This window comes from Anastrepha obliqua, chromosome 4 (assembly GCF_027943255.1).
Source record: "Anastrepha obliqua isolate idAnaObli1 chromosome 4, idAnaObli1_1.0, whole genome shotgun sequence".
Classification (NCBI taxonomy): Eukaryota; Metazoa; Arthropoda; class Insecta; order Diptera; family Tephritidae; genus Anastrepha; species Anastrepha obliqua.
The window spans coordinates 44,498,031-44,516,166 of NC_072895.1; the positions used below are offsets into that span (position 1 = coordinate 44,498,031).

Sequence of the window (18,136 nt, forward strand, 5' to 3'; positions counted from 1 at the left end):
AACAAGTCTTGTTAGATACTCCTATGAAAGGTTGGTTCAATGAGGCCTAGGTGTGTCAACCGACAACCACTATACCTACTACTATATATACATACTTCATATAAAAAGGCATGCATGTCAATATGTGCATATGCATGCTTAATAGATACAGAAAATGGCTAAAATTTTGTAAATATACAGAGTTCTTCATTTAATTCCAGAGAACGTTGATTTCATAGAGAAGCTTCAGGAACGAATCGGCATCTTGCTGTTAAGCTGTGATAAATATTTAACAAAAAAATTCTGAGATGTATTTCGCAGACAGGTTCTGTTCCTCCGCAAATGAGTGGATATTCTCTGGGCGCATAGTATACACTTTTTTAAGTATACCGTTTTCGGCCATCTTTGTTTACCAAAGGTGTTGAACAAAAACCAAAAAGCATACTTTCTTCATATTCATTGAACTCTCTCAAACTCTGTACCGCTACCTCATCTCTTGATGGATAACACTTTACTAATCAAGCTCTGGAAATTATTATCATTTATAATATTGCGTAATGAATACAATTTCACATTTTCGTAGTCACACTGAGCGCAGCACACTAATAACAATTTGAACATGTAATTGCAAAAGTACTATTGGTCTAACTGAACTTCTTGCAGTACATTACCCCCTGTTTTGACATGCGGATGCTGATCGCATGCAAATTATCTCATGCGATATAATGCAAACGCAGACCGGCCATCGAGGGCCTCATGCCGCAAAACTTATGACTCAATGTGTATCGCATGCAATTAGCTGCTACTTTGGTGTTTTGGCAGCTATGGTATGCTTTCATTTATACGACATCTTTGTGGTGGGAATATTAGCAAAAAAGAAAAGAGGCATTTAAAGTGTTTTTTTTCTAATTCATTCGCCTATTTAACATAAACCACTGTGATTTTTCAAAAAAATAAATTTTTTTTTACATTTTCTTAAAGTATTATAGATATGTATATTTAAAAATATGTAAAAAAAAATTTTAACTTAAAATCTTGAAAATTGACGAAGATATACTTTACATATCATTTCAATTATCGCTACTTAATACTGAGCGCGTTCACAGAGGGTCGCCAATGAAAACTTTAAACGCGTTTTTTCAAAACGACTTTTCTGAACACGGTGGCCTCGATTTCTCGAAGACTTATGAATCGATTTTAGTTTTTTTTTTATTTTTGTACATGTATTGGCTACAGTCGTACATTGCCGTTTTTTTTAATTCCAAAAATTAATATTGCTTCAAGCCTTTCGAAAACAAAAAAAAAGTAAAAACACAAGCTCAATTTTCGACCCTGCCCCATATTCTAAAAAAAAAGTTAAAAAAAAACCGCCACGTACGACGATAGCCATTGATGTATAGATTAAGAGTTTTTTTGGTTGTTGCTTTCAGATGATTTTTCACCGCTGTTTCGTAGCCACCACGGTACATCAGTTTTGTATGACGCCATTGCAGTAATATTAATAACAATTGTAATTTTTAATACATTTTAATAAAAAATTGTGTCAGTAAATATAGGGTCCGCCGTATAACTTTACGGAATTAAAAATGCTATAAAACAGAAATTACTCAATATTTTTCCAACCAGTTTTTTTTATTTTGAATTACAATCCTTCCGGTTAATGATGGACCACAACTTCATTCATTTTGTCAACAAGCAACCCAGTATCTCTTACTTTTTTCGCAAAGTAACGCACATTCGGTGCTTTTCTTCTTCTCGATGACAGCTAAGTGTTACCATTCTTCAAATAATACCTAGTTCAAATCCATAACGATAGATGGCGGGCTCCGTATATCTTAAATAAATTATAATTTGTCCGATTCTCAAATAATCATCCCTACTTATAAAAAAAAAACACCAGTCTAACGGTTAGACGCGATAGAAGTGAAACCTTCCGTAAAACAAACTAAGAGAGAATAAGACGAAAGCAGCATTAGGAGCGGGATAATTATAGGTCTATTATAATATTGCTATAAAGTTCATATTTTATTTTCTTTATTTTATTATTATTCATCCTCAATGTTTTCAATTTCAACAAATGATACGAGTGGCTTATGATAGCTAAAATATGATACAAATGCTTTGGTTTCGATGTTGTCAACATGTCTTTGAAATACCGCGTCAATGGTTGTTTTTGATCGTGTTGTCGATTCAGTGCGATTGTTACACATTTTTAAATTGAATGTTGTATTGAGAACGTCAATTAAAGGAACCGCTGTGTCCAATGCAAAATTTACGCTAAAATCGCCACTTAAAATCATTGGAACTTTATTGTAATCTTTTCTAAGTATCCGCGATACTTCTGGTGTATACTTTATTAAATTTTCGTGAATGAATTCCGTGATGCTATTTATTGATTTTTTTTTCTGTCGATACTCACGACACTTTTCTGTATTATTTTTCGGCATAATTGCGGTAAATATTTAAAAATGAAAATATTTACGAATATAAAAATACACACGCGGTTGCTATTATGAGCGTCCCCAGCAAAACCTGCGTGACCGAAACTCTAACACAATTACATTTTTTTGAATGTTTCGTGACCGAAACTCTAACACAATTACACATATGCACTCGTATTTGTTTGAAAATCGACTTTTTTTTTTGGTTCTCCGTCACCTTTGGAAAATGTGTAAACAGTAAGCAAACTTTATTCATATATTTTTCCTCATTTTTGCATCAGTAAAATTAAACAAACGCCGTAGCCGAATGGGTTGGTGCGTGACTACTATTCAGAATTCACAGAGAGAACGTCAGTTCGAATCTCGGTGAAAACACCAAAATTAAGGAAAACTATTTTTCTAATAGCGCTCACCCCTCAGCAGGCAATGGCAAAACACCGAGTGTATTTCTGCCATGAAAAAAAGCTCCTTATAAACATATCATAAAATAAAATAAAATAACTGTATAAAAAAATTTTTTTTCTTGTGATTCGAACCAAGGATTTTGGATCGGAAGCTCACATTGCTAGCCGCTCGGCTATCGCGCCATGCTGTCGGCGCTGGCCTAAAAGTTATTTAGTTCGTCGCTACGTGTATATGCAATATTCGTAGCCAAGAGTGTCGCTTTTTTCGTTTCACTTTTTCTCAAATCACTCCCAACGATTCTAAAGAAGTTTTCACTTCAAAAATTCATGAAAATCATTTAACTTTCACGCGTTCACCGTGGTGTTCCTTATAGCGCATAAAGGGATCGTATAGATTATTAATAATTTTATTTTATTAAGTACTATTTTTAATTCTTAGTTTAAAAAACGTTTTCTTTTGCTTAGTGCAAAAATGTGCATGGAGTGTTTTGTACGGAATTTTGTGAAGGAAAAGTTATGCGATGAAATGCCCACGTAAAATATATATCTGCGATAATTGTTCCGCATACCATGAAATTTACAGTTCGCATGCGATAGCTTATTGCAAATGGAGATGTGGGGTTATTCAACCAATTAAGATTTAGCGAAGACACAAACCATTATTTTATTGCTAACACCGGGTGTTCAGAGTACAGAAATATGAACGATTATGTAAAACAAGGTGTTTAAGATATTTTATGTCAAGATTACCGGACGAAAAAATGTTGATTTAAAATTCAATATTATCAGAAAAATATCAATGCTAATCAAATTAAAAATAGACATTCGGCCGCCGTAGCCGAATCGGTTGGTGCGTGATTACCATTCGGAATTCACAGAGAGAACGTTGGTTCAAATCCCGGTGAAAGCAAAATTAATAAAAACATTTTTCTAATAGCGGTCGCCCCTCGGCAGGCAATGGTAAACCTCCGAGTGTATGTCTGCCATGAAAAAGCTCCTCATAAAAATATCTGCCGTTCGGAGTCGGCTTGAAACTGTAGGTCCCTCCATTTGTGGAACAACATCAAGGGGCACACTACAAATAGGAGGAGGAGCTCGGCCAAACACCTAAAAGAAGTGTACGCGCCAATTATTTATTTATTTTTTAATAAGAATTAACCGTCCTAGTGTTTGTCATATTTAATACGCTTGGTAAGCGCCTATTAAATTGTTCATCAAAACCCAACCTTTTTCAAAATAACAAGGTTCCGCAAATGGAATATGGTAAAAGCCGTGCTGCAATAATTTTTGTCACAATCCGTAGGCCACTTTTCTTCGCCATTTCTCCGCTCGCTATCTCTATGCTCGATTAACTTGACGAAAAATTTGCATGCGAAAGCAACAACAAAGTTATCGAGTAAGATTCGCCGCTAGCGAGTATGGCTATAGAACGTTAGGCCACACTACCTTACCAACACATATAATTGAAGGCAGCTCTCTTCCCGCGTTGCCGACAAATTTTTGTTTATTTGTAACTTGCTAACTCTTGGCGAAAAGAAGAAGCTCAGTATTGCAAATTATTGCTGATTTTTTTGGCGGTCCAAATTTACTTCTTAGGGTAAAACGGTATATGGAACCACAAGACCGTTATATTACATATGAGGTAAATCCACAATTATGTGAAAATATTGCGGGAATTTTTTTTTTGCATGCATGAGACTAAAAAATGTAAAAAGAATTGTGCATTATGTGCCTAGGAACCAAATTGTCGTAAGCTAGACTGTGGACATGCATATAGCACATTCCGAATTGGAAATATACCGAATTTCCTTTTGAAATGGCAGAATTACCTCTAAATCCCTTTCAGTTTGTTTGCCAAGGGGCAGCTGCATGGATGTGCTTAAAATACAGCTGACCTCAAAAACTTGTCATGGGTTACAATAAGCACGCAAGCATAAATTCTCAATCGGATGAAAATCTATTTGGAAGCGTCAGTAAGCTCCTACCAGGCCGTTTTTCGCAGGGGATGCTCTTGTAGGGAACCAATAACAATCTTTAAAATTATCATTGCGCACTGCGTTGGTTAAGCTGCATTTGCTTTTTATTGACTTTGATAATCATTTGTGGAACAACATCAACACGCACACCACAAATAGGAGGAGGAGCTCGGCCAAGCACTTAACAGACGTGTACGCGCCAATTATTTAATTTATTTATTTTTTCAATCAGTCGGGAATCCATCTGGCCTGCTCTGCGTAAAAGGAGTATCCTAGATCAGCTTATTGCTCTGATAGGGAGAGCTACAGATACGCTGTTACGTTCTGCTCAAGGGAATGCCATATGCGCTACTTTCGAGTAATGAAAATCAGCATAAAGGCATTCAGTGGCAAATAAACAACCAATTCCTTAAGTACTTGGCATACGCAGATGATATCTGTTTACTAGCTCATAAAATTTTCGACCTTAAACTGCTTACTCAAGCCATACAGGAAAAGCTTCAAGATACCGACCTCAAGTTTAACGCTATAAAAATAAAAGCGGCTCTCATATTTCATCATTGGGCATCCTTGCGCCTTTGTGGCGAAATAACCACATCAGCCTTTATACCAAATCGCGCATATTTAACACAAAGGTCAAATCTGTCCTTTTGGTTTGGCAACTAAGTAATTGCGGATTTTTTTAGAAAATCAAGGGAAATTTTTTCATGGAACTAAATAACTTTATTCTGTAATGTATTGCCCATTTTGATCAATGACCTTTTGCCATCTTTCAGGCGTTCATAAAACTTCTTTTATTAGCAGAAAACTGAATCAGGTACGATTTGACATCATCATGATTATTGAATTTTTACCATTCAAGGAGTTTTGTAAAGATCAAAACAAAAAATAATCAGATGGTGCAAGATCAGGACTATATGGTGGATGTGGGGAAACATTCCAACAAAGCTCCAATAATTTTTGCCGAGTGGCCAAAGATGTGTGGCCTTGCATTGTTATTATGGAGTACAATACCTTTTCGATTTGTCAATTCGGGCCGCTTTTCTTCAACTGCATTGTTTAATTTCGTTAGTTGTTCAATGTAGACGGCATAATTGATCGTTCGGTTAGGTGATAAGAGTTCAAAGTAGACAATTCCTTTGTAATCCCACCAAACCGATAACAAAACTTTCTTTTCTTTTTTTTCTTCGTTCAATAATGTGTGTGACTAATTAATTAAAACACATTTTTGTGCCAAAATTCGTTTTTATTCATCAATATAGTCCCCTTTTAGGGAGATACAATCATTCCAACGCTTTTCCAATCTTTCGATACCGCCTTTGCAAAACGATTTTTCTTTGCCTTCAAAATAGGCCTCAGTTTCGGCGATTACTTCATCATTTGAGCCAAATCTCTTACCACGGAGCACCTTTTTGAGGTCTGAGTCGCTGGGGGCCAAATCTGGAGAATACGGCGGATGGGGAAGCAATTCGAAGCCCAATTCGTTCAATTTTGGCATCGTTTTTATTGATTTGTGACACGGTGCATTGTCTTGGTGGAACAACACTTTTTTCTTCGCCATATGAGGCCTTTTCTCTGCGATTTCGTCTTTCAAACGCTCCAATAACGCTATATAATAGTCGCTGTTGATGGTCTGCCCCTTCTGGAGATAGTCGATGAATATTATTCCATGCGCATCCCAAAATACAGACGCCATAATCTTGCCAGCCGACTGCTGTGTCTTTGGTCGCTTTGGGCGGCTTTCACCGGCTGCATGCCACTCAGCAGACTGCCGATTTGACTCTGGAGTGAAATGGTGGATCCATGTTTCATCCATTGTGATGCACTGATGCAAAAACTCCAACTTATTGCGCGTAAACATGTCCAAACAGCTCTCTGAATCATCGATTCGTTGTTGTTTTTGCTCCGGTGTGAGCAAACGCGGCACCCATTTGGAAAACACCTTTTTCATATCCAAATGTTCGTGTATTATGGTGTGTACACTGCCTGCTGATATCTTTAGAATGTCAGCAATCTCCCTCCTTTTCACTTTACGGTCGGACATAATGATTTTCAGTGTTTTTTCAACGTTTTCCGGAATAACAGCGTCATTTGGCCTTCCAGTAGATGGAATGTCATCGGTGTCTGTACGACCACGTTTGAATTCGGCATACCAATAACAAATGCTTCTTTTTGAGGGAGCAGAGTCCGAATAATGTTTTTCAAGCCATTACTGGCATTGAACAGTATTTTTTCATTAAAAAACAATGATAAATCAGCACACGGAATTGCTTTGAATTCATTTTTTTTTAAAACTCAAAAGTAGCGTCACTTAAAGCACTGTAACTTGTAAACAAATGGTCGGATTAACATATGATTTTGACAGTAAGCCTAAAAAGGTTGCCAACTTTCGAAAAAAATATTGATTTAGTACTAGTGCCGCCATCTATGTGTCAGTCACACACATTATTGAACGTCCTGGTATGAATATCAGATTTCAATGTTGTTTGAGTTGATTCACTTAGCCTGCTCCACGATCTTTTCTGCTTGATATTGTTGTAAACAACCTATTTTTCATCGCCAGTTATCAGTCGTTTTAAAAATGGATCATTTTCATTACGTCTCCTTAGCAAATCGCAGCTGTTAATACGTTGCGTTAAATGCGTTTCTTGGAACCCATTGTTCGTATGGAACCCATGTATCGAGTTTTTGAACATAGCCAAGTTGTTTTAAGTGATTTTCAATGCATGTATGTGATACATTAAACTTCTCTGCAATCTCACGTGTTGTACTGCGATGATCCGAATCTATTATTGCTTTGATTAGGGCGTCATCAACTTCAACTGGACGACTAAAGCGTTTTTTATCTTTGAGTGAAAAATCACTAGAACGAAATTTTGCAAACCAATTTTGACACCGCCGCTCTTTTAAGCTTTCGTCACCATAAACTGCACATAACTTTTTATGTGCTTGCGATGCGGTTTTCCCGATGCGGAAATATAAAAGCAAAATATGTTGAAAATGTTCCTTTTGATTTTCCATTTTTCAACGAACGCCAAACGAAAACGACGCAACGGATCAAAAAACTGTTTTTACTGATTGACAGCTGAATTGCCAACTATCAAATAACGAAATGTGTTTTACATTTGTACTACGTCCGCAAACCTAAAATTTCAACTGAAGTCATATATGAGTGAAATCCGCAATTACTTCATTGCCAACCCAATATATGGTTGCATCACTTGGAAAGCAACCGCGACAATCACGAGAAGCCTGCTAATCCGACTTGGAACTACTAAACAAACGCTAACCAGCATGACGTGGCACTGAAATTCGAAAAAGAAAGTGCCAGTGGATATGGCATACACCTAAGTGTAAGTGTAAGTCATGACAAAATTGCTAGGCAGGCCGTGCGTTGGAGCCCCTGGTACCACCTGAAGACGCTCAACAGAAGTTGAAATGAACTCTTTTGGTCTTACGTGGAACGAACTTGGATATATAGCTCAAAGCCATTTCCATTTGCGAAGAGACGTAGTTGGGGCCCTATGCTCCAATAGGAGTTAAAGGAAAAATAATATACATTGGTCAAAGGCATATTACCGTCCACTTGCGTTATGTTTTATTTTAAATTAAATATGCGTAGGGTGTATAAACCTCATTTTTGCCCAAAAATTAGACTCCTTTAACCCTCTGCGATTGACGTGATACAATTTTCACAATTCCACTGACATGGTAGTACTATATATCAGACACCATTCCGACGACTTGCCTTTACCGAGTTCCGGCTTGTAAAGTTGGTGAAACTATTTTAATTTTTTGCTTATAGACTTTATTTTTATTTATTAACATATTTATTGAATTTGAAATGACAGTTTATGTTAAGCAGGTTTTGTTCTGATTTCACAAATGAAACCTTAAAACTTGTATCTATACAAAAACAACGAAAAGTATTCCATATACTATTTTTTTTTTTCAACAAATGTTTAACATTTGCTTTTGTTTAAACTTAAACTCAACGATATATTAAGAAAAAAGATAAATTCAGTAGTTAAGTTAGAAATTATTTCATGTTGAACATTACTTAAAAATTCGTCCCCCAGAAGTTATGTATTTAAAAAAAAAATATTCTATTCATTCATTCATTCATTCATTAAACAAATTTTTTCCATTCCATATTAAGCTTAAACTTATCAGTCTAGTAAAAAGAGATCATACGAATCGTGTAATAAAAAGTTACAAATTTTATTGGCAGGCCTCACAAAGTGGCTTAGAGCATTGGAAGCAAATTGGCTTTAAGCAATTGCAGCAACAATATCAAATTTATTTTTGGCGGACAAATAGTGCAAAGTTGTCTTCCACTCGGTAAGTTAAATCGAATGGTTGGTGGGGGAGGGGGAAGATCTTTACCGAGAACCCTGTTTATCGTCATTCTTAGTTCTCTTAGCAATTTTTCATTATACACCCGAAATTTCATGTGATCTAATGCCAATTCTCTTGCCAGATTGAGTAAAAAAATTTTTCTTCTCATTTTATCATCACTGTCTGAACATATCGAGCCATAACCGCCGAAAAAATGTATCCCACAAACTCGAAATTTTACAGGGGAAGGTTTTTTTTTAAATTAAATTAGTTTTAATAAAGCCATTATTTTAAAATTTATAATGTAAATATTTTTTTGTGTAATACATTTAATTTTAATAATTTTAAATAGATATTTGCATCATAAGGGTTGTTTTTGTGGGATACATTTTTTTTGCTTTCCTTCTGGCAACCTATTATTAAAAAAGTGTGTGGGTTACACAAAAATTTATTTTAAGGAAGTGACTACCCGTTTGTTTTTATTTAATTTTTTTACTTAGTCCTTCAAATTAAATTAGATTTGATTTAAAAAAATAAATGTATACATTTCTTAGTATATTCGATAAAACAAAAATAAAGTAATGTACTTCATATATTTAAAGTTTTCTGTTAACAAAGTAATGTTATTCATATATTCATATTAAAATCTTGTAAACTTGAATAACGATAGATAAAAATATATAAAGAACGCGAAATGTTATCTTCGTGGTCGGTTTCAGGTAGCAAATCTTTAACAGATCCATCCCATTTTAAATTCAAATACTCGTGTTGGAATTTTACGGGTAAAGTTTTTCTATCGCAAAGCGTTTTCAAATCCTTATATTTAGCAGAAGAAATGTTTAATATTATATATCATCATATAATTGAGTAGGTCCCTCACAAACTATTTCCTAGTTTCGTCTGGATCGTGGAATTGAATCTAGATCATAATTTATGGTTTGAGATTCATCAAAGTAGCCATATTTAAGAGTAATATTTAGAATATTTTTTTCCAATGTAACAGAGTGTAATTTTGTAAATTGAATTTTCACTGAATTTGGAAGTAACGCCTGTGAAAATGTCTTCCAGTCTTTAAAATCACTGTTAGTTAATTCAATACAATTATATTTCCCTGGGTTAGTTCTTGCATTTGATATTATGGTGTACCACTCACTTGTAGCCCAAATAGTCCTATTCCGAATAAACAATTCAATTGTACTATGTATCGAATCAACAGGCATCATGGCGTGTCTAGGCAACAAGTATGTGATTTTTATATTAGTCACAAAATTAGAATTTTCAACAAAATAGGTTAATGTCGCAAGCATAGCTCTGTTTTTGTTCTATCCTGCGCAGCTATCACAATAAAGATGGACTATCGATATGCTTGCTTCCTCAGATTTGTTGTGTGCAGTTGGCTTTTTTATATTTTCAAGCATTTTTTATACGAACTTCTATTTTTTATTACGGATATTAAAATCGTTTGTGAAATGCTCAACGTTTTCAATAAAAATTGTTGACAAACTTTAAAACTGCTATTACTGATATTGATAAAATAATTAAAACTGCACTCTTTACTGTCACTTTCTCCATATCGCCTTTTAATATCGACTTGTTTAACACAAGAAGACAACCAATCTTTCTGTCTAATTTTGTTGCCGATTCCCCAAAAATGTTCATTTATTCTTACTCTTTCATCTTCAGAAATTTTATCATGACACGAATTTGGACACGGGTTGGGCAAAACACTCGTATTTTTCCGTTTCCTCCTCGACTTCTTTTAAACTTTCCAAACCATTTAAATCAACGAAAGATTCATCTGAATCGCTATACGGTACCAGGGAGAGCTGTAAAAATATCCAATAATTGAAAACAAAAACATATTGTATTTTGCAAAAAAAACAAATTCATACCTTCGACATATTGTTCTAAAGCTTTAACTTTAATTAGTCTCAAAAAATTGGGTTTTTTTTTATTTTTTTCCCTTGTGTTTCATTTATTTTAAAAGAGAATTTAATTGTATCCCACACAAGCGTTCAAAGAAAATGTAAACAAGTCACCATATGCATTTACATTAAAATTGTTTTTGTTATAAAATCATAACGGTTTAATCTACAGCCATGAAATTTTGACAGATGATGCAAATGATGTTGAACTATCGATTTCGATAACAAAACAAAAAACGATTATGGTGTGGGATACATCATTTTGGCGGTAATGGCTCGATATTTGATTGAAAACAAAGCTATTAATAACAATCATATCATATCGACCAATCGACGAGTTTACGGCTGCTTGAATATATCGAACATTTTTTGTCAACTCCTCCTTTGGTATGGTTGTAATCTGCTATCATAACTGGTTTTTTTGTGTCAGCATCAATTTCTTGATTGGAAGTACGTTGTTGCTTAGCAATGGATCTGACTTCACTTGAAGCAATAAGTTCTTGAAACTTCATCGTTTTCTAAAAGTTCAGTTTCTGGCTGAAGATTGGGGTCAGTGCCGTCGTCATCCAAATCGCTGAACTCATGCGCGGTTTCTTCCTCCAACCACTGTTGTATCTGCTCGTCACGGCTTTTAAAAGTTCCAGATGATGTTCTTTTGGAAGAGTGTATCCTCTGATTTGTATTTAACTGTTCCATCAAATCAAAACTGAAAAAATATAAGGTAATGAAACAATTTCACTGATACGTTGTTCAGGAGACACTACGAAAATATAACAAAAATACTGAGGTGATTGCTTCTCAGACACCTATGTCAATACTGATGTAGTTGACTTGCAGACACTTTTTCACTCGCATCGTCGCGTTTACTCCAACTGCCTTTTATACGTTAACGTACTCATAAGCACGTAATAAGGAGCTACTAAAAATTCGAGAGTATCTGCTTATAAAAGAGCGAAGCAAAATAGCGTTTTGTAGTATTTGGTGTCTGTTATATACTACGTCACTTGCAGAGGGTTAAATATATTTCTGCGTTTCCTTTCTTAGCGTGACTGTCCTGGGTGGACCACTGCTTTCTCTAAACACATTTTTTACCAAAAATAAAACAACATGTTTTTCTTATACATATTTTTTTAATTCTTAACTACATTTATTTATGCATTTGATGGTATTTAAATTAAATATTCTTTACAGCACAATATCATACAATAAATCTCCAGATATTTTATTCTTCTGCAACGCTGAATCGTAGGTAACATACATGCACAGAGAATATGTATATATATATGTATGTTTATATATTTATTTTCGCATAATATATTTGATATTTTTTCAATGTAAAAAAACCTAACATTAAATGAGTTTTAGGTTTTACTTAAACTTAAACTACAATGTGTACAAATACTAAAATATAAAAAAAATAATTTCTTTCCCTTTGTATTCTCCTGGAGTATTGAGATTTTTATATTTGCAACTTACAAATTATTTTTTTTTACCAACATAGCCGTGCTTGCATATGCGCTGTATATATAATATAAAAATTTATTTTTAAATGTCTATAATTCGAATAACAAAAATCCGCTTTTAGTATTTTTTACAAGGAAAGTGTAACAAAACAAAATTAACAAAAAAAAAAAAAAAACAAAAACAAATTGCAATCACTGGTTGAGTATTGATTTTTGTCAGCATAAATGCCAACGGCTAGAGAAAGACACACTTGAAGTTTTTTATACATTTAAATTGCAAATTTCTAAAGCCATTGGCCAAAGTATACACTTTTATTTTGTTAAAATTAGTTTACAAAAAATAAATAAATCCTTAAATTTTCATAAATATTTATATATTAATGTGCTCCGATTTTTGTGCAATATTTTATATTAAATGCTTTCATGTGTTTCGATGTCACTTTAAGTTCCGTTGCGTAGCATTTGAAATAAATACTAAAAATACTTTACTAAAATCATCTGAATTTCATGCTAATGCAGTTTTTCTAAATTTAATCTAAATAAATGGCATAAGAAGCTAAATGGAGTTGTTTATATAGCAAACTATCTCTGCGTTCTTCTTTTCCTTATTTTACAACTAACTTCTTCTATTTATCTTTTGTTTTTTTATTTTCTTCTTTTCTTATTTTCCTTTTTCTCTTACTTCAATCCAACTAAATTCGAATAAGCTTCAAACTATCGTCGAGGCACTCTTTACGTTTACGTTTCGTTCAGGTGGTTCGGGAATTTCAGTGGAAATGCAAATTAGATTTTACGAACTAAAATTTGAAGTTGAAGGCGAACAGAATTTGTTAAACTACTGATGATTACAATTAGAGTAATAAAAATGCATTGCTGCGATATTGGCAAGATATTTAGGTGGTATGCACAATAGACCGAAGAGAAGCCTTTGCAATGAAAAAAAAAATTTTACTTATATATTTTAGTATATTTTAAAATATCTTATTGTGAAGTTTAATGTATTTCATTTATTCGCCCAGTTAATTCGTAACAATTTCAAAGACTCGAGTGTTTGTGTTTAGCACAATCCTTATATTTGTGAAAATATTGGCTCTTTCGATGCACTTTTAATCATTAACCACTGGTAATTGTCTATCACGCCGCGCTGAATTCTTAGATCAAAATAACTGCTTCGGTTTTATACTCAATAATTTCGTATTTGAAATAGCTTACATCGAGGCAGAGTAAAACGGTGCAGTCTTATGAACTGTAGATATTCAAGCTTATCACTGAATCCATATTAGAAAAGCTACGAAGGAAAAAAAATTGGTATTACAGAATTCATATGAAATCGAAAATATTGTTTCCGAACTCAAATTACGCATTTGTTACGTTATTCGGTTTGCACAGAGAAGAAAAAAATTTAGCGCTTATGTTTGTGGTCTTATATTTTTGGATCATTTAATACACTCCCGAAAATAATTCAAAGGCACCACATATTGAAACGTTTTCATCATCTACTTATTAATTTTTTTTTATTTCAGTTATTTTTGTAGAAAAGTGTCTATTTTACTTATATGTTTCATTCTATAGTAAATACTATACTACAAGTCTCGAAATTTGTACAAAATTTATAAAATTTCGAAAAATTTTCATCGAAATTTTTAATCCCAACTTTTTTGAAAACATTTTGGGTATGCAGTTTTATAGGCCGTTCAATTTTACCACAACAAAGTGAAAGTTTGAATGCTCTTAAAATTCTCGTTGATTTTTTTTAATTTTTTTCCTCTGAAGGTGTTATTATTTTTATATGGTGAAACTGCGTCGGTGCAAAAATTTTATAAAAAATCAACGAGAATTTTGAGCTTCTTAACATTTAGGCTTTGCCATATTGAAATTTATTCAGCTTTAAAAATTGCGTACCCAAATTGTTTTTAGAAAATTCTGATTGAAAAAATTTATGTTTTGATGAAAATTAGTCGAATTTGTATAAACTCTGGCCACATTTTGAAACATGGATTCTTTTTTATAGAAAGAATTATATTGCATAAAAATATATAAAAAATAATAATTGAAATTAAAGAAAATAAATATGTAAATAGTTAAAACCTGTCAGTCTGTGGTGGCCTTATAATTATTTTCGGCGGCATAAGCTGTCCCCATAATGTTTTGGTCAATGCCAAAGTGATCTGTCCGAATTCTACCGGTAACGTAGAGACGACCATAGTAAATTCGCAGAACATTCCTAGTTTCTTGTCGTGCATAAATTTTAGGAAAATTCAAGAAAAATTTCTAGAATTAAAATTTAACAGCTGAATGTTGTATCCTCCCGAAATTCAAGAAAAATTTCTAGAATTAAAATTTAACAGCTGAATGTTGTATCCTCCCGAAATAGACGAAAAGTTTTAGAGAAAAAAAATTTACTTTAGGAAGTAAGTCAAATAATTTTTTCTTGGGGTTCATGACAAAATTTCTCTGAAGAAAAACATGCAGACGACTTAGCCTTCATTTTGAACATTGAGGCGTACATTTTTAGCCAACAGCTGCTTGATAGTTTTCCAATCGAGATAAACGACATAATTGAATAAAACGACACTTGTGATGTTGCCACAACAGTAGGCTATAGGTTACCGCAATACCCAAGATTTTTTTTCGGTTATTCGGCTATTTCAGGGGCATTAGCAAAATTTTCAGGAAGAAAACTGAATTGATATTGCTCATTCACAGAAATAATATTATAATCACAAGCAAAAACAAAAAAAAAAAGTTTCAAAATTTTTCACCACCAGGTTTTCTTATTTCTTGTGCACAAAAGTTATGGCGATCTCCTTAGATAGAAATATGTTTTTAGTTTTACTTAGGCAGCCCTACGCCTTAATTGAAAATTTTGAAGCTATTTTTGTTTATTTTTTGGATAATGACACCCTTACAGCAAATGCGCAATTCCAGTGGAAATGTCTAAAAAAGCTCAAAATGTGTAAAAAGCTACCAAAAAAAAAAAAAAAAGTCAGGCCTAAAAACAAAATCAGGCAAATATGTAGCCATATTCTAAAAAATGCTTTCTTCAGCCTATTAAATAACTTATTGTGAACAATTATTCTAATTGAACTAGCGAATACATCGTATGCTGCTTTTTATAGTTCTACACAAAAATATAAAAATATTTTGACTCTTCTGCAATAATTTCCTTTTCATTCATTAGTTCGCTTTAATACTTAATATTTCTTTAACACATACAATACTCGTACATAAAAGAATTCAGTCTGTATTATGATAATATACCTTACAGCAAGTACATTCAGTCAAAAAAGTACCGGGAATTGGCCTATGAGACACAGAGTTTTAATTGTATTGTGATCTCTTGATCAAGCGATTCGAGAATTTTGTGCCACACAAAAAGAAAAGAAAAAAAAAAAGAGGTTGTCTGTAAAGTCGGTTTACTGACGATAGTTTAACGTGACAACGCCATAAGAAAATACTGATGGAATGGTTGCAGTTTTCAAAAGAAAATTTTAATTTTATTTGTTTGATAGATATTTTGTATGGATATAGAGGAGGAATTGATCAGGTTACATTTACACAAACGTGAAAAATTACGAGACATTTATCAAGTTCATGAAAGATATGATCAATTTCGATTGTGCATCAGACGTTAATAAGTCAACAACACTTAGAGGCACCATCATCGATTTGACTTTTTCAAGACACATTACACTCGAAACACCCCCTTTCATTTCCTACTTTTCCTATCATCTCCTATTCTCAACAGAGAAATGGTTCATTACCATGCACACAGGAAGAAGGCATATGCAAATACAAATATGTGAATTTATATACCTACATATGCGCATATACATACATATATATGCTCACTCAAGTAGGAGAGAGCCAGATGTCGAACGTTGCCGAACGCGGGGGCCGATTGTGCCGCTTTGTCGTTCGTTCCGCGCTCTCGCTTGCAGTTAAAGCAAGGTAACGACGCATGGGCAAGATAACGCCGCATTTTTTGGTGCGTGCAGCCGGCTACATCGAATTATAAGACGTTATCACGTCACAAGTTTTGTGAATCTATGATAGGATATTTTCGTTTCGTAAGTAAAAAGAACGACCTATTACTCATTCAAATTGATTGCATCGCTTTCAAAGCATTCCTTTGCCGAAATAATACACTTTTCACTCAATCGGTAATCCAACCATCAAAATACATTTGAGGCGAATTTTCAGAAATCGCTTTCAGTTCTTGCTTTAATTATCATTTATGCTTTCTATCGACTGAAAACGTTGTGCAACAAAAATCAGCTTCCTTGACATTCAGAAAAATGTCCATAAAATAAAATTTCTATAAAAAATCTATAGTTTCACAAACTATATTTTTTTTATAGCAATGATGCATTCTCAGTTGTGCATTTTCTCATGAATTTAATTTTCTACTTTTTCGTGGACGAACCGACAAACGCCGTCAAATTGCCCTATGTTGCTATAGGGGCAGAACGCCATTCCCCGTCATTAATTAATGCAACAAATATGACAAACTTGCAACTCCCGCAGCCAATTCGATAGTATTTCACGCTTTCCCAGTATTTGTTATGCAATAAGTTTTAATTGTGTTAAATCTATGAATTATAGAAAGTAAGTTTCAGTTACTTGTACCAGTTCGAGCTTGCTGAACATGTTTTGACTTATAGCAGCAAAACGGCATACTACGTCAGTTTTTAGTTAAGGTTCCCGGTGGTCTAGAACTTTCAAAAAATCATTTTTTTTATATTTCGAAAGTATGGGCTTTTAAGAATATATTGTCAAATTTTTGGAAGGATATTTCCAGTATTTTCGATTCTACAGCCTGCTAAAGGCCACTCTCAAAACTTTAAACTCAATTATCTAAAAACTACTTTTTTCGCCAGGTGCTATAAAAAAAACAACTATTCAACCGAACAACCTGAAATTTGATTATGTTGTTCACAACATTAGTGGCTATCGCCCGTACTAGAACGATATTAATATTTCAATTATTTCGTATTTTTTTGATTAAAAAACTGAGAAAACCCGATTTTTAGAGTGTCAAATTCAAAACCGCAACATTTTGTCAATTTTTTTTTGTATTATAGTAGCGAGACAGTCATACTGATTAATAATTTTTTGGATTTTTGTGCTTCAGATAAAAAGAAGAGCCATAATGGCTATCACCGTCCAGGCCCAATTTTTCGGGAATGTCAACTGCAGCGCCATTTTTTCAATTATTCAAATACAAAAAAAAGTGTTTCAATTTTTTATGTAAAAGAAATTAAATAAAAAGCTAAAAAAATTTAAATATCGTTTTTAATTTTTTTTATATAAAAAAAAAAAAATTCCTGAAAATACCCTAAATTTTCGTGCTCTAGACCGCTGGGACCACTTAATTCATTATATCTGAAGATAAAGCCCCACCGATACTTTGTACCAAAAACTATTGTCCGCGAAAGGGTGAAAGGAATTTATTGTTTCCAAGGGAAAAACGTGCCGAAGTTATCTGTGGGGAACAGCAGCAGAGAGAGAGTATTAGAAGTAGGTGATAGAAATGTAGAGTTAGTTGATGTAAAACAGGAGCCGGTGCAGGCAGCACACGGAATAAAAGCATATTAAAATAACAAGTTC

The 18,136-nt window shown here is 33.6% G+C and overlaps 1 protein-coding gene across 1 annotated transcript in view; it reads right to left on the bottom strand.

Moving 5' to 3' along the window:
- Positions 1 to 18,136, bottom strand: part of LOC129244114 (protocadherin-like wing polarity protein stan) — a 63,792-nt gene that overhangs the window by 4,837 nt on the left and 40,819 nt on the right. Inside the window, 1 exon segment of the mRNA XM_054881728.1 lies at positions 6,369 to 6,968. Within this exon segment, the coding sequence (XP_054737703.1) occupies positions 6,369 to 6,968 (600 nt within the window).